This window comes from Botryllus schlosseri, chromosome 7 (genome assembly GCF_051294905.1).
Source record: "Botryllus schlosseri isolate E-star chromosome 7, Bs_hap1, whole genome shotgun sequence".
Lineage (NCBI taxonomy): Eukaryota > Metazoa > Chordata > Ascidiacea > Stolidobranchia > Styelidae > Botryllus > Botryllus schlosseri.
The window spans coordinates 5,320,258-5,338,015 of record NC_137242.1 but is presented as its reverse complement, the minus strand read 5'-3'; the positions used below and the strand labels follow the sequence as shown (position 1 = coordinate 5,338,015).

Sequence of the window (17,758 nt, the reverse complement as noted above, 5' to 3'; positions counted from 1 at the left end):
CCTCCTATCTTTTCAATACAATATCCATTGTAAAATAATATTTATTGAACTCGAAGACTTTTCGGGTGCCTCTTTTCAAGAGTTAACGTCACACTAAAGGGATTTTAACAGATTTAAAAGCGAAACAATAACTTCATATTGTTAATTTATTCGCTAAAAGCTTTTCGACTAACTCTCATCAGTAGCGAACGTTAGTGATGGGGTGAATCAAATTCGAAATGTAAGAACTATTTTGTCTGTATGACGTAATAATAACAAAAACAAACAACTAGTAGACGGGCTAGATACGGTAGTAACGGTACAAAACAAACGTTACGAGTACATATTCGGTTATAAATAACCGAAAACACAACACATAACATTAATGAAATATTCCAAGAGTGTAGAGGCGTTCCTTCTGGCGACAGAGAATCGGCTTTCGTAGCTTTATGATCGTAGATTCCAGGACCTTTAAATGAAAAAGAGAACGGCCACGAGCAAGTATAGAAAATTGACTGTCGTTGTAATGATCAGCACAATCTGGATGGGATAAGAGATGCTGTCCAATAGCCGAATTACAAGCAGTAACTTGATCATAATCACGCAGTGTGTCAACAGACTGCGATGAAGGAGTTGGAGAAACATTATTTATTCTAATTTGCCGTGGGACATGCTGGCGAATTCTTTGCTGCAAGCGCTGAGACGTGCGACCTACATACCGACTGTCACATCGGCACGTGTATTCATATATTATATTGCTTTGATTTGTCGCAGGTAGCACATCCTTTTGTGTTGCAGGCATCAGAGATTTCGTCGTGAAGATTATCTGAGGTTCTACTTGTGAAAAACAATGGCTCACTGACGATTTAATTTGTTTTTCAAACCTGTTGGACACTTTCCCAATCCAAGGAAGATGCAAATAAACAGGACATTTTCTAGGTCCGAACGGTTTAACTTTTCTGAAATCTTTGAGTTTACGATCTATGGTCATTTTAATGATATGATCAGGATAACCATTTGACTGAAAGATTGACCGAATGTTCTCCAATTCAGAATCAAGTTTGACTTTACTACATATCATCAGAGCCCTGTGTACCAGAGTTCTTATCAAATTTACTTTACGTTTTACTGGACAGAAAGAATCCCACGAAATGTATTGCCCACTGAATGTAGGCTTACGGTAAACTGATGTAACAAAATTAGCACCCGTCTTTTCCACTACAACATCAAGGAATGCTAATGAATTATTAACCTCTTTTTCCATGGTGAATTTCAGTGATGGGTGAAGACCATTCAATTTGCTCAGAAACAAATCACACTGGGATTCATTTTCAAATATGGCGAAGGTGTCATCAACATATCTTTGATACATTAATGGTCGATCAATATCTTCGAATAACCGTTTTTCGTAATACCCCACAAAAATGTTAGCCAGAATGGGACCAAGCGGCGATCCCATTGCAACACCGTCGATTTGTGTATATATGGTGTTATTGAAACTAAATTCGACATCACAAGTGATCAATCGCATTAATTTAACAAAAGAAGACCTTGAGAATGGAGGAGATGGAAGGACACCACCATAGAGTTCATTGGCACAAATCTCTATAGTCTCTTGAACTGGCACGTTCGTGAATAAACTAGATATATCAAACGAACACATAGAGATTTCGGACTCCACGAGATCAACATTACGAATGGTATCAGCAAATGTGAACGAGTCACGAATGCAGTTACCACCATAGAGCAAACTCACCGGCTCAAGATATCTCGCAATCCACTTCGCGACTTTGTGATACGCTGATCCAACCATCGATAGTATCGGACGTAAGGGTACATTCGATTTATGGGTCTTCGGAAGACCATACATACGTGGTCGAATGGAGCCAGTGGGTCTGATATCGTCGTATTCAGCAGAAGAGATTTTTCCCGCCTTCTTGAGGGTCAATAGTAGACGCTGAATACGAGCTTCTATCTTGGAGGTGTTGTCATTGTCACACGCAGGGCCAAGGATTTCAAATTTAGACTTGTCGCCGAGAATTAAATCCATTTTAGAAATGTAGTCACACTTATTCAAAATGACTACACCAGATCCTTTATCAGGTTTGGTTATGTGAATTGACTTATTGGATTTCAGGGATCTGATGCTCCTGTAGCAATCGGACGTCATCGTGAAATCACTTCTGTCGATTGGAGTTCCACAAAAACCATGCGCTAAGCTACTTAGTTTGGCTTTAAGGGCCACAATTTTCTCACTGTGTTCCTTTGCTCTGCTTTCATCATCAAATTTCTGGTGATGATGTGACAATTGTCCAAGTAATACCTCAAATTCAGCAAAGACTTCCTCACGCTTGATTTCTGTCGGTGGCACAGAAAAATCAAGACCAAGAGATAGTACCAACTCTTCTGGGCCACTCAGCTCATAGTCCGATAAGTTGGTAATAACCTTACTACCAGCAACTGCCTTGGTACCGTATCGTGTCTTGAGAAGCAAGCTGATGTTACGCTCATTCTGCCGTACCTTCTCATCCTCTTTACGTGCATCAATTTTGGCCATATAACGACAAAACCGTATCAGGTCAAAATAAGATAAAAACTGCACTGCCTGCTGCTTAAGCTTGGCACAACGTTGCGTTACGGTACTCATCTCTTTTATGCTGTTCTCGATCTCATCATGTAAAAATGCACTCTCAATCCTGGAGTTGATGCGAGCACGCGATTTCTCTATCCTCGTCTTCAGAAACTTTGGTACAACTCTTTTCTTTATACAAGCCTTAAGAAAGGCTACATGATACCGCAGATTTCGAATTTTCCCCCGAGTTCTGACCAACTTATTAAGGATCTCCAATTGTTGGTCACTGTACCTTTTGCGAAAGTATTTGAACAAGTGATTTGTGGTACAGAACTTCAGAATAACGCGAAACAATAACTTCATATTGTTAATTTATTCGCTAAAAGCTTTTCGACTAACTCTCATCAGTAGCGAACGTTAGTGATGGGGTGAATCAAATTCGAAATGTAAGAACTATTTTGTCTGTATGACGTAATAATAACAAAAACAAACAACTAGTAGACGGGCTAGATACGGTAGTAACGGTACAAAACAAACGTTACGAGTACATATTCGGTTATAAATAACCGAAAACACAACACATAACATTAATGAAATATTCCAAGAGTGTAGAGGCGTTCCTTCTGGCGACAGAGAATCGGCTTTCGTAGCTTTATGATCGTAGATTCCAGGACCTTTAAATGAAAAAGAGAACGGCCACGAGCAAGTATAGAAAATTGACTGTCGTTGTAATGATCAGCACAATCTGGATGGGATAAGAGATGCTGTCCAATAGCCGAATTACAAGCAGTAACTTGATCATAATCACGCAGTGTGTCAACAGACTGCGATGAAGGAGTTGGAGAAACATTATTTATTCTAATTTGCCGTGGGACATGCTGGCGAATTCTTTGCTGCAAGCGCTGAGACGTGCGACCTACATACCGACTGTCACATCGGCACGTGTATTCATATATTATATTGCTTTGATTTGTCGCAGGTAGCACATCCTTTTGTGTTGCAGGCATCAGAGATTTCGTCGTGAAGATTATCTGAGGTTCTACTTGTGAAAAACAATGGCTCACTGACGATTTAATTTGTTTTTCAAACCTGTTGGACACTTTCCCAATCCAAGGAAGATGCAAATAAACAGGACATTTTCTAGGTCCGAACGGTTTAACTTTTCTGAAATCTTTGAGTTTACGATCTATGGTCATTTTAATGATATGATCAGGATAACCATTTGACTGAAAGATTGACCGAATGTTCTCCAATTCAGAATCAAGTTTGACTTTACTACATATCATCAGAGCCCTGTGTACCAGAGTTCTTATCAAATTTACTTTACGTTTTACTGGACAGAAAGAATCCCACGAAATGTATTGCCCACTGAATGTAGGCTTACGGTAAACTGATGTAACAAAATTAGCACCCGTCTTTTCCACTACAACATCAAGGAATGCTAATGAATTATTAACCTCTTTTTCCATGGTGAATTTCAGTGATGGGTGAAGACCATTCAATTTGCTCAGAAACAAATCACACTGGGATTCATTTTCAAATATGGCGAAGGTGTCATCAACATATCTTTGATACATTAATGGTCGATCAATATCTTCGAATAACCGTTTTTCGTAATACCCCACAAAAATGTTAGCCAGAATGGGACCAAGCGGCGATCCCATTGCAACACCGTCGATTTGTGTATATATGGTGTTATTGAAACTAAATTCGACATCACAAGTGATCAATCGCATTAATTTAACAAAAGAAGACCTTGAGAATGGAGGAGATGGAAGGACACCACCATAGAGTTCATTGGCACAAATCTCTATAGTCTCTTGAACTGGCACGTTCGTGAATAAACTAGATATATCAAACGAACACATAGAGATTTCGGACTCCACGAGATCAACATTACGAATGGTATCAGCAAATGTGAACGAGTCACGAATGCAGTTACCACCATAGAGCAAACTCACCGGCTCAAGATATCTCGCAATCCACTTCGCGACTTTGTGATACGCTGATCCAACCATCGATAGTATCGGACGTAAGGGTACATTCGATTTATGGGTCTTCGGAAGACCATACATACGTGGTCGAATGGAGCCAGTGGGTCTGATATCGTCGTATTCAGCAGAAGAGATTTTTCCCGCCTTCTTGAGGGTCAATAGTAGACGCTGAATACGAGCTTCTATCTTGGAGGTGTTGTCATTGTCACACGCAGGGCCAAGGATTTCAAATTTAGACTTGTCGCCGAGAATTAAATCCATTTTAGAAATGTAGTCACACTTATTCAAAATGACTACACCAGATCCTTTATCAGGTTTGGTTATGTGAATTGACTTATTGGATTTCAGGGATCTGATGCTCCTGTAGCAATCGGACGTCATCGTGAAATCACTTCTGTCGATTGGAGTTCCACAAAAACCATGCGCTAAGCTACTTAGTTTGGCTTTAAGGGCCACAATTTTCTCACTGTGTTCCTTTGCTCTGCTTTCATCATCAAATTTCTGGTGATGATGTGACAATTGTCCAAGTAATACCTCAAATTCAGCAAAGACTTCCTCACGCTTGATTTCTGTCGGTGGCACAGAAAAATCAAGACCAAGAGATAGTACCAACTCTTCTGGGCCACTCAGCTCATAGTCCGATAAGTTGGTAATAACCTTACTACCAGCAACTGCCTTGGTACCGTATCGTGTCTTGAGAAGCAAGCTGATGTTACGCTCATTCTGCCGTACCTTCTCATCCTCTTTACGTGCATCAATTTTGGCCATATAACGACAAAACCGTATCAGGTCAAAATAAGATAAAAACTGCACTGCCTGCTGCTTAAGCTTGGCACAACGTTGCGTTACGGTACTCATCTCTTTTATGCTGTTCTCGATCTCATCATGTAAAAATGCACTCTCAATCCTGGAGTTGATGCGAGCACGCGATTTCTCTATCCTCGTCTTCAGAAACTTTGGTACAACTCTTTTCTTTATACAAGCCTTAAGAAAGGCTACATGATACCGCAGATTTCGAATTTTCCCCCGAGTTCTGACCAACTTATTAAGGATCTCCAATTGTTGGTCACTGTACCTTTTGCGAAAGTATTTGAACAAGTGATTTGTGGTACAGAACTTCAGAATAACGCGAAACAATAACTTCATATTGTTAATTTATTCGCTAAAAGCTTTTCGACTAACTCTCATTTTGAAAAGTCATTTTGAATAAGTGTGACTACATTTCTAAAATGGATTTAATTCTCGGCGACAAGTCTAAATTTGAAATCCTTGGCCCTGCGTGTGACAATGACAACACCTCCAAGATAGAAGCTCGTATTCAGCGTCTACTATTGACCCTCAAGAAGGCGGGAAAAATCTCTTCTGCTGAATACGACGATATCAGACCCACTGGCTCCATTCGACCACGTATGTATGGTCTTCCGAAGACCCATAAATCGAATGTACCCTTACGTCCGATACTATCGATGGTTGGATCAGCGTATCACAAAGTCGCGAAGTGGATTGCGAGATATCTTGAGCCGGTGAGTTTGCTCTATGGTGGTAACTGCATTCGTGACTCGTTCACATTTGCTGATACCATTCGTAATGTTGATCTCGTGGAGTCCGAAATCTCTATGTGTTCGTTTGATATATCTAGTTTATTCACGAACGTGCCAGTTCAAGAGACTATAGAGATTTGTGCCAATGAACTCTATGGTGGTGTCCTTCCATCTCCTCCATTCTCAAGGTCTTCTTTTGTTAAATTAATGCGATTGATCACTTGTGATGTCGAATTTAGTTTCAATAACACCATATATACACAAATCGACGGTGTTGCAATGGGATCGCCGCTTGGTCCCATTCTGGCTAACATTTTTGTGGGGTATTACGAAAAACGGTTATTCGAAGATATTGATCGACCATTAATGTATCAAAGATATGTTGATGACACCTTCGCCATATTTGAAAATGAATCCCAGTGTGATTTGTTTCTGAGCAAATTGAATGGTCTTCACCCATCACTGAAATTCACCATGGAAAAAGAGGTTAATAATTCATTAGCATTCCTTGATGTTGTAGTGGAAAAGACGGGTGCTAATTTTGTTACATCAGTTTACCGTAAGCCTACATTCAGTGGGCAATACATTTCGTGGGATTCTTTCTGTCCAGTAAAACGTAAAGTAAATTTGATAAGAACTCTGGTACACAGGGCTCTGATGATATGTAGTAAAGTCAAACTTGATTCTGAATTGGAGAACATTCGGTCAATCTTTCAGTCAAATGGTTATCCTGATCATATCATTAAAATGACCATAGATCGTAAACTCAAAGATTTCAGAAAAGTTAAACCGTTCGGACCTAGAAAATGTCCTGTTTATTTGCATCTTCCTTGGATTGGGAAAGTGTCCAACAGGTTTGAAAAACAAATTAAATCGTCAGTGAGCCATTGTTTTTCACAAGTAGAACCTCAGATAATCTTCACGACGAAATCTCTGATGCCTGCAACACAAAAGGATGTGCTACCTGCGACAAATCAAAGCAATATAATATATGAATACACGTGCCGATGTGACAGTCGGTATGTAGGTCGCACGTCTCAGCGCTTGCAGCAAAGAATTCGCCAGCATGTCCCACGGCAAATTAGAATAAATAATGTTTCTCCAACTCCTTCATCGCAGTCTGTTGACACACTGCGTGATTATGATCAAGTTACTGCTTGTAATTCGGCTATTGGACAGCATCTCTTATCCCATCCAGATTGTGCTGATCATTACAACGACAGTCAATTTTCTATACTTGCTCGTGGCCGTTCTCTTTTTCATTTAAAGGTCCTGGAATCTACGATCATAAAGCTACGAAAGCCGATTCTCTGTCGCCAGAAGGAACGCCTCTACACTCTTGGAATATTTCATTAATGTTATGTGTTGTGTTTTCGGTTATTTATAACCGAATATGTACTCGTAACGTTTGTTTTGTACCGTTACTACCGTATCTAGCCCGTCTACTAGTTGTTTGTTTTTGTTATTATTACGTCATACAGACAAAATAGTTCTTACATTTCGAATTTGATTCACCCCATCACTAACGTTCGCTACTGATGAGAGTTAGTCGAAAAGCTTTTAGCGAATAAATTAACAATATGAAGTTATTGTTTCGCGTTATTCTGAAGTTCTGTACCACAAATCACTTGTAGATTTAAAAGCAAAACCAAAAAGGCAAAGTATGACGCAACAATCAAAATCACAGACCATGAAATTCGCATTGTACCAATGGCAACAGTAACAAACTATGAAGTATACGGACAGATTTCCAGTAAATACCTTTTTATACAAAATTCTCCAAGGGACGAATTTACCGAGTAAATTCGGCCATCGGTAAATTCGGCCACGTGAATATCCGCGCTATCTCTCACGATTACGCGATCTACGCATACCCTGACATCCAAATCACTTAATATTAGCATAATTATGTAATTAATTCATGTTAACGGTTGGTAATACATTTTAATACAATATTCTCGGAGGGCCGAATTTACCGAGGTCATGGCCGGATTCACTGGCCGAATTTACCGAGGGCCGAATTTACTGGTAACCATACGGACATACGGCACTATAGTAGCAGCGCAATTCGTAAATAAACAGTTACACGCACGAAACAAATGCACTAATGATAAATTTGTAGGTTATACAGGAAATCTTTTTGTCTACATAAAATAGGTTTGTTCAACTGAATAATAGTAGACTCCAGCACTTTTATAGATGAAATAAAGACCTACCACGGGCAATGACAGTGAACATATTGTCATCATAGTGCTGTGCACACTGCACAGGCGAGGTTTTCACTCAAATGCTGACCATTTGACGAAGCATATGCTTGGTAATCGTCATAGCAGTCTGTTTTGGGAGCCAATTTGCACTGACGTGCAAGCTCCGTGCGAGTATTTGCGCATGTTTTTGACCGAATCAATTTTGGGATATGCTGCTTAATACGCTCAAACAATCTTTGAGATGTACGTCCTACATACCTACTATCACAGTGGCACTTGTATTGGTAAACAACTATACTTGCATTAAAGGCAGGAAGTAGCCTACATCTTTTCGAGAGTTGGGCAACAAGGGTTTCGTTGTATACACCACATGCTTGTTTACGCTGTAATAACAACGGTGAACAGCCGATTTAATGAGTTTTTCAAAACGGTTAGACACGTTACCTAGCCAACGTAGGTGCAAAAATGCCGGGCATTTTTCTGGTCCGTATTTGGGAGCTATATCCGATTTTTTCAAGACCCTAGAGATGGAGCATTGTAATATGTGGTCTGGATAGCCATTTTTGGACAGAATCAAGTGGATATCATCCAATTCGCGTGACAGTTTGAATTTGTTAGTCAAGAGCCGAGGGAAGATCAGAGCTTTGCGGTCGTCAATAGATCACCTAAAGAAATGCGTCGAACTACGCGTAGTTCCGAAACGCATCAGGATAAGAATTGATAAGTCTCGCACTCGACATAGCCCCTACATCGAAAGGGCATTTATTTTCGATGAGATCGAGAAGAAGAAATGTTCCATACCACATTGGTGGATTAAATGTCGATCGCTTCAACGAGATGTCAGAGATTGTCTATCGTTTTTTGACCTGATACGTTTCTGCCGTTACCTGAGTATCATTGACGCTCGCAAGGAAAAAGAGAACCAGAGGAAGTATGACCGTAACCTCAAAGTTTTAGTTCAACATCGGTTTGGAAATTCGCCAAGTACGGGGAAGAATATCATAGTGACTCTATCGAGTTATAAACTCAATGATATCGAAGAATTCGTCTTGTCACATGGATTGGATTTTTGTTTGCCTCCCAACAACGTAAAGAGAGAAGAAATATTCGCCGATTTCGAAGTATTAATTGGTCAATTACAACACCATAAACCAGTATCTCAGGAATATTTTTCCGCGATGAAAGCTAAGCTCAGTGATCTTGCACATGCGTATTGTGGCACCCCAGTGGACCCCAGTGATTTTCTGATGAACAAGGATTGTCTTAAAACCATCAAATCCTTACGTTCAAATGAAAAAATTGTCATCACAAAACCTGACAAAGGCTCTGGAGTTGTGATTTTGAACCGGGCAGATTACAACATGAAAATGGAATCCGTTCTCCATGATTCGTCCAAGTTCACCAACCTGGGTCCTGCCGATATGAACGACAACACGCGCAAGTTAGAAATGAAGCTGCGACGTCGCCTTCTGAAAGTAAAGAAGGATGGAGTCCTTTCCTCAAATTTGTACGAGTCTTTACGTCCGTCGGGAACGCCGCGGCCGCGTATGTACGGTTTACCGAAAACACATAAAGATAACATACCTCTTCGCCCCATATTGTCTATGTGTGGATCGGCACAACATAATTTAGCTAAATGGCTTAACACCGTCATTGAACCAGTTCGATCCTTGTATACGCACCACTGTCTTCGCGACTCGTTCACGTTTGTAGAAGAACTAAAGCGCGCTAAATTAAATCCGTCCAATGTATTTCTTAGCTCATTTGATGTGAAAAGTCTTTTTACCAACGTACCACTGTCGGAAACTTTCGAAATCTGCGCAGACGCGCTTTATGATGGCACGCTTGAACCTCCGAAATTACCACGTGATATATTTCTTGAATTGTTGCAAACTGCTACTAGTTGCGTTGAATTCAGCTTCAATGACACGATGTTCCACCAAAGTAATGGTATTGCAATGGGTTCACCGTTGGACCTAGTTTGGCCGATATATTCGTGGGATACCATGAAAAGAAATTGTTTGAAAACGTCGCGAGATAGTGTAATGGTTATGCGTCCGGCTTCTCGAGCGGTAGGTCGTGGGTTCGATCCCCGGCCGGGTCATACCAAAGACTCGAAAAATGGTATCCGCAGCTATCCTGCTAGGCGCTCAGCAATCACGGATAGCATGGAGGAGAAAAAAAAACGGGGGCGCAGACTAGATGACCTCATGGGGCCGTATCGCAACTCCGTCGCCAAAGCATCTCGATGGTGCAGGCGAGAAAGAATATCATATCTCTCTCTCTCTCTCTCTCGCAAAACCTCTCCTCTATTTTAGATATGTCAATGACACCTTTGTTGCCTTTAAAAATGAGCGAGAGTGTAATAATTTCTTCGAAAAATTGAACTGTCTCCATCCAGCTCTACAATTTACCGTGGAAAAGAAAACTGATGCTGCCCTTCCCTTTTTAGACGTCTTAGTAGAGAGATCAGGACAAACGTTTTTAACGTCGGTGTACAGAAAACCTACCTTCACTGGTCATTATATCCGTTGGGATTCATTTTGCCCGAAGCGGCGTAAATTAAACCTTATTTCATCTCTTGTCAATCGGGCCCTGCGCAGTGCGCATCTGTTCATCGGAAAAACTGTCACGCGAATTGGATGATATCCACTTGATTCTGTCCAAAAATGGCTATCCAGACCACATATTAAAATGCTCCATCTCTAGGGTTTTAAAAAAATCGGATATAGCTCCCAAATACGGACTAGAAAAATGCCCGGCATTTTTACACCTACCTTGGCTAGGTAACGTGTCTAACCGTTTTGAAAAACTCATTAAATCGGCTGTTCATCGTTGTTATTACAGCGTAAACACTAAACACGCATGTGGTGTACACAACGAAACCCTTGTTGCCCAACTCTCGAAAAGATGTACTTCCTGCCTTTAATGCAAGTAATGTTGTTTACCAATACAAGTGCCACTGTGATTGTAGGTATGTAGGACGTACTCTCAAAGATTGTTTGAGCGTATTAAGCAGCATAACCCAAAATTGATTCGGTCAAAAACATGCGCAAATACTCGCACGGAGCTTGCACGTCAGTGCAAATTGGCTCCCAAAACAGACTGCTATGACGATTACCAAGCATATGCTTCGTCAATTGGTCAGCATTTGAGTGAAAACCTCGCCTGTGCTCAGCACTATGATGACAATATGTTCACTGTCATTGCACGTGGTAGGTCTTTGTTTCATCTAAAAGTGCTGGAGTCTACTATTATTCAGTTGAACAAACCTATTTTATGTAGACAAAAAGATTTCCTCTATAACCTACAAATTTCTCATTAGTGCATTTGTTTCGTGCGTGTAGCTGTTTATTTACGAATTGCGCTGCTACTATAGTGCCGTATGTCCGTATGATTTCCAGTAAATTCGGCCCTCGGTAAATTCGGCCACTGAATTCGGCCCTCGGTCACTTTGGCCCTCGGTAAATTCGGCCCTCGGTAAATTCGGCCCCCGGTAAATTCGGCCAGGGCGAGGGTAACAGTAACAGTTACAATAACATTACCTAACCTTAACCCTAACCTTAACCTAACCCCAACCCTAACCTAATCCTAACTCTAACCCTAACCTAACCCTAATCATAACCCTAATCCTAACCCTAACTCCCTAATCACTTGATAATAATATAATTATGTAATATAATTCACATTAATAGTTGGTAATACAATTTTACACAAAATTCTCCGAGGGCCGAATTTACCGATTGAATTCGGTCCTCGGTAAATTCGGCCCCGTAAATATCCGCGTTATCTTCCGTGACTGTGTGATATACGCATACCCTGACATCCAAATCACTCGATAATAATATAAATATGTAGTTAATTCACATTAATAGTTGGTAATACATTTTTATACAAAATTCTCCGAGGGCCGAATTTACCGAGTAAATTCGGCCATCAGTAAATTCGGCCACGTGAATATCCGCGCCATCTCCCGCGATTACGCGATCTACGCATACCCTGACATCCAAATCACTTAATAATAGTATAATTATGTAATTAATTCATGTTAACGGTTGGTAATACATTTTAATACAATATTCTCGGAGGGCCGAATTTACCGAGGTCATGGCCGAATTCACTGGCCGAATTTACCGAGGGCCGAATTAACTGGCAACCTGTCCGTATACTTCATGGTTTGTTATTGTTGCCATTGGTACAATGCGAATTGCATGGTTTGTGATTTTGATTGTTGCGTCATACTTTGCCTTTTTGGTTTTGCTTTTAAATCTGTTAAAATCCCTTTAGTGTGCCGTTGACTCTTGAAAAGAGGCACCCGAAAAGTCTTCGAGTTCAATAAATATTATTTTACAATGGATATTGTATTGAAAGCTATATTCAAGTTCTGTACCACGAACCAGCTATTTAAGTCCTATCTTTTCATTACATCGCAATCTTGTGGTGTATTGATTTGATACAAATTTCAATACATGATGATATTTATTAGCGAGCGAGATAGTGTAATGGCAATATTAACGATTCAGGCTCGTTCCGAATCGATCGCCTAATATCGATACGGATAGGGTGCATGCGTGCGTACTGCGTATACGAATCCATGTATATAAAATTGCCCGTTGAAAAATTGCCGTATCTGGGGGATTTCCCTGGAGGAGTTTCCCTTCAAACTCTTAAAAAATTTGCCACCCTCCCAGCCCATTTTTTCTAGCTCTTCCCTTGGTGCGACCCACGATGAGATGTGAACATTGAACAAACTAATGAAGAACATATTGATGAGAAGAGAAACTGTATAGTCGCCTATATACACTAGGGTTAGGCTACCATACGTCCTCCTTAAGGAGGATTTGTCCTCCTTTTTCGGGTTTTTGAAAATGTCCTCCAAGGACGCCTAAATGTCCTCCTTTTTCGCAATTCATCCTCCTTTACAGCTTTTAGAGCCAATATAGTGGGTAGGTTAGAGTAAAAATGGGCATAAATGACGCTAAATAGGAAATTCGTGGTTCTAACGAAAGTGACCACCTTTTTTTAGTCAACCAACGTAAAGTGTGAAAGAAAAAGTGTATTTCTGGAGTTGAGCCGGAAAGTTGGAAAATTTACCATTTTTTCTGGATTTTCCTCCGGTATTCGAAGTTTGAAAATATTGAAAAAGTGTCCTCCTTTCCCGACTCCGAAATATGGTAACCCTAATATACACATTTTTTTAGTTATGAGATAGCGTATAGTGGTATAATCCACAGCTGCAACACCAATGGGTTGCAGGTTCGAGTTCGACTGAGGTTGTCTGAAGAATTCCTACCTAAGTGTTAAAGGTTTATCTAGGATCCTCCTCGCCATACCATCCGTGTAAGCGGTGTCTTATAAAAAGTCTAGAAGTATGGATAGACCGCGCTACATAAGTCAGCAGCTACGGAATAAAAATGAAGAAAATTGGCCTGGTGTAAATGACCATGACCATAGTAGCCTATAGTCGACAAAACACCATGGATACCTCAAACAAACGCATGCAATTTACTAAGTTGAGTTTGCTCACCTTCGTTGCTATAGTTTTCCGTCATATTTTATCTTCGGTTGATAATTAAGTGGTTCATCACCATTTTACGTGTTCAATTTAGGCCTACATGTTCCTGGTCAAAGCGGGTTGTTTGATTGAATGGCCGCTACAAGTCGTCTCGGCTCCTTCCTATCGTGTCATTCTATCGCAATCCTGTGATGTGGTGAAATCATTACTGAATAAGTAAGCCGAAAACGTCATCTCGAACTCTTCGCCCGCCTTGTTCAGCCAAGTCACGATCGGATTACGCCTGGTCAGCGAATTAAATCAGCGAATTTACCAATTTCCAAAAATTATAATATCTTCGTGTGAATTAGGCACAATCGGACAGCCAACTACCTGTCGGAGTCAGACGAATAAATAGGAATGCACTATTCCTGATAGTGTCTCGGGAAATTGAAATAGGCTATTTGTAGCCTGCAAATATGGCTATGGGCAGGACACAGCGATTGAAATACTCCAATCCGTTTCGTTTATATATACTAATTAATATTGATCGTAATTATTCAAATCGGGTAATAGGAGTAAATTTTCTCGGGTGTACCCACGCTATACAGATTGATATCACAGCTATATATATCAGTTTCAGTACTACAATTTTATAAACGAAACGAACGGCGTCATGTTGATTTTGCATTTCCCCTTCCTGCCAAGTCTCGCGGCGTCGGTTAAAGGCGGCTGCTTCGCAAGCATTAAAACCGGAATGGAAAACAATATAATGCCATCAGCGCCCCAGATATCAGGAAACATATCCACCAATTCCCGATCCAAAAATACTTTCATTTGTTATATCGACTCTGTTGAAACTTTCAAACTATAAATGACTTCCATCCTATAACGTGTAATCATTATCAATCCGTGTAATACCCTCTTGACTGAAGTCTACGTATATTGATAAGTAGGCATCCGCCAATTAGAAAACCTGCGTCCGGTCCCAATAGAGCGGATGCGAAAAAATACCCGTGCGTGAAAGATTATGTATTTGGCATTGTCTATTTGTATAACGTGAGTGCTGCTCAAGGAGTCGATTCGCGTCTGCCTAGACCGACAAAATTAGAAATTAAATGAGGCGTGAATAGGGCAGGCTTACTTGTCAGTTGTCAGTCGCCGATGCGTAGGTCACCATAGTTGATAACGTACATGAATTGAATGCGCCACGGTATTCTATAAGAAGGCTGTCTTTCAGGGAAGTAATTTCAACAGATATCCGATGATCTTCGGCCCCATGTTACTCGTAACACGCATTATGGAAAGCATGATCAGTTGATCAGAACTGTGACCTGCAATCGCTTAAAATGGTTCGCATGTCTCAAACAAAGGCTATAGCAGGCGTGGCACACACATGGGCCGCGAGAAGGTTTTGAGTGTCCGACGGAATAATTTTCCCAATTAGTTGTATTATCAGAAAATGAATTGTCCAGATTGTGAACTTGCAAGACCAACCGGAAACTTGATTAGCCTGCTCGCGAATTCTGGGATGTTGAATTGTTGATGACTAAAATATCAATTCCGACACATCGGCATAGCCTGGGCCCTTAAGTCAGCCCCATTTTTCGAAGATCATCGTATGTTACCATAAAGTAGAATATTCCGCGGTAGATGTATTTAAATTGAAATTTTTCTTCGCGCTTTTCGCGATATATCGACACTCGACTTCTTGCTTTTAATATTAGTATCCTCCTGAGAATGAAAAATACGGCTAATACGCTACAGAACGGAGACTAACTATGTTCGCAGTAATGAGAGAACGTATACCGTCCATGCATGACTGCCTAATCACGTCGAGCAAGTGCGACGGTGAAGTGTGCTATATGGTGTCGACCAGGGTTGTAACCAAGTCACAAGGCTTCGAGTCACAAGTCAATCTCACTTTTATAGTTTTGACTCGAGTCAAGTCGAGTCATTTCAATTCACCACCGAGTCAAGTCCGAGTCCAAGTCAGCGAGCAGAGTGCAGAGTCCGAATCATGGAATTACGACTAGAGTTCGAGTCCAAGTCATTGTGTTGACTGCTCAGTTTCCAGCTGAAGTCTTGGTAAACCCACTTTTTATAACTCTGTTTGGTGATATCGAATGGTTCGCATTTATAATATACCAATTTTCCTCACTTTTAGCAGTTAATGGTCGCATTTTCAAGTACCAGTACCAACAGACGAAATCCCAATAGTATGTTGGCTTCGGAATTACAATGAAATGTCGGTCTTGACCGTCTGAGTCTCGAGTCAATGACTTGGTTCGAGTCATGCGCAATGACTCGAGTCCAAGTCGAGTCAATACACAGAATGACTAGAGTCGAGTCGAGTCATTTCCGTATTTTGAATAAATGACTCGAGTCAAGTCGAGTCATCAGAAAATCGTGACTCGAGTCGAGTCATGACTCGAGTCATTACAACCCTGGTGTCGACACAGGCAAATCTCGCGCCTCAGTGAAATTGTATCACGTCACAATTTCCATTTGGCTACAGGCAATTTGACGGTCATTTTTGACCGACTTGCCGAGCGTTAAATTTGGTAAAACGGGTATCAATCGAAAGCTGACTCTGCACTGATTACGAAAATATAAATTTTATTCCGCTCGTGGCCCTGAAACTCCCCCAATCAGCCTCGAATTTTTCATTGTTATGGAGATTGGCATTGGGACGCAACAATGCTGAACAATGCTGTCTGGCTCTTCTTCTCTTGAGCTACTCTCTCGTTTCGCCAGACAGCATTGTTGCGTCCCAATGACAATCTCGATAACAATGAAAAATTCGAGGCTGATTGTGGGAGTTCCGGGGCCACGAGCGGAATAAAATTTATATTTTTGTAATCAGTGCAGAGTCAGCTTTCGATTGGATACCTGTTTTACTAAATTTAATGCTCGGCAAGCCGGTCAAATTGCCTGTAGCTAAATGGAAATTGTGACGTGCTACAATTTCACTGAGGCGTGAGATTTGCCTGTGTCGACACCATATAGGACACTATGGTGAAGACATTGTGTCATGCAGCGGGTTAAGCAGCCACTGCAGCTGGACCGTGAAGGTCCTGTAGAAATTTTGATAAATTGCAGCTCCATTACGGTGGCATTCTGAAGGAAATGGCTGCGGCCAAAAATTTTTGTTCGTTTTTCCCTTCAATTTGAGACCACATAATTTTGAGAGCGCAGTGCCCCTTTAATTGCATGTGGCCCTTTGCCGAAAAGGTTGGCGACCCATGGGCTATCTGCATATAGCTTCAAGCAGACGGTACCGAAAGTCTCTATAATTTCACTGTTAAGAAACATAAATTTTTTAGCAGCATAATAGGCCTCACGTACGCTTCAATTACGTCGCCGTAGTAAATTTAATGTTAATCCGTGCTACGAAGTTTATTCATCAAGGCGCAGCTAAGTCGGCAATTTCGACTCCGGGAAATCCTATAGTTAAAATACCTTCTTACTTTCGGGAAATGACAGATGCTGAAACGTCGATATCGCGAGGTATATCTGGCCTACTTTTCATGCGTCTTGCGTGAATGTCTGAAGATTTTACCAGGGCTGTGGAGTGGGTTCACTCTACCCCCGACTGCAACTCCGATCCCTACTGCAGTAATTTTCAATATACCGACTTGGACTCTGGTACCAACTCCGGAAACTTTACGCACAAGGACACATTCCATGATCACGGGGATTCAGATTATACCATGACGCATTAAGCTACAATACGCACATTTCAACCAACCGTCAATAAGATATACCAAGCGTAACAGTCAACGAATAGACTTCTTTCACGTTTTCGTCCAAGTAATTCAATGCTATGGTGTAAATCAGGGACGCTCCGATATACCAATAGGTATCTGACCAATATTGAATATTGACATGTCAAAAATTATATGAATATTGAATGATTGATTATGAAAGCAACCGTTACAAATTCATAATGGCAGGAAATAGTGAAATAA

The 17,758-nt window shown here is 40.8% G+C and overlaps 2 protein-coding genes across 3 annotated transcripts; one reads left to right on the top strand and one right to left on the bottom strand.

Moving 5' to 3' along the window:
• Positions 1 to 128: 128 nt before the first annotated feature.
• On the bottom strand, positions 129 to 5,726 carry LOC145442597 (uncharacterized). 2 transcript variants are annotated; one of them, XR_013916097.1, is made up of 3 exons: positions 4,513 to 5,726; positions 1,736 to 3,225; positions 129 to 448 (listed from the first exon to the last, which is right to left on the bottom strand). XR_013916097.1 is itself a non-coding variant. In XM_080320552.1 (2 exons), the coding sequence occupies exons 1-2, from the start codon at positions 2,912 to 2,914 to the stop codon at positions 362 to 364; spliced, it is 1,266 nt and encodes a 421-aa protein (XP_080176678.1). In that variant the 5' UTR covers positions 2,915 to 4,451; the 3' UTR covers positions 129 to 361. The 2 variants fall into 2 exon arrangements, 1 of the variants encoding a protein (XP_080176678.1); XM_080320552.1 differs by lacking the exon at positions 4,513 to 5,726 and having other exon boundaries at positions 1,736 to 4,451.
• An 18-nt stretch (positions 5,727 to 5,744) lies between these two features.
• Positions 5,745 to 7,675, top strand: LOC145442596 (uncharacterized). Its single transcript, XM_080320551.1, has 2 exons — positions 5,745 to 6,068; positions 7,356 to 7,675. The coding sequence occupies exons 1-2, from the start codon at positions 5,775 to 5,777 to the stop codon at positions 7,440 to 7,442; spliced, it is 381 nt and encodes a 126-aa protein (XP_080176677.1). The 5' UTR covers positions 5,745 to 5,774; the 3' UTR covers positions 7,443 to 7,675.
• Positions 7,676 to 17,758: the final 10,083 nt, after the last annotated feature.

Bases quoted from the DNA above. Each gene is read 5' to 3' on its own strand.
- LOC145442597 (XM_080320552.1), bottom strand. From the start codon at position 2,914: ATGAAGTTATTGTTTCGCGTTATTCTGAAGTTCTGTACCACAAATCAC. The intron at 449-1,735 runs GTGAGTTTGCTC...TTTCATTTAAAG, and splicing joins TTGCGAGATATCTTGAGCCG to GTCCTGGAATCTACGATCAT.
- LOC145442596 (XM_080320551.1), top strand. From the start codon at position 5,775: ATGGATTTAATTCTCGGCGACAAGTCTAAATTTGAAATCCTTGGCCCT. The intron at 6,069-7,355 runs GTGAGTTTGCTC...TTTCATTTAAAG, and splicing joins TTGCGAGATATCTTGAGCCG to GTCCTGGAATCTACGATCAT.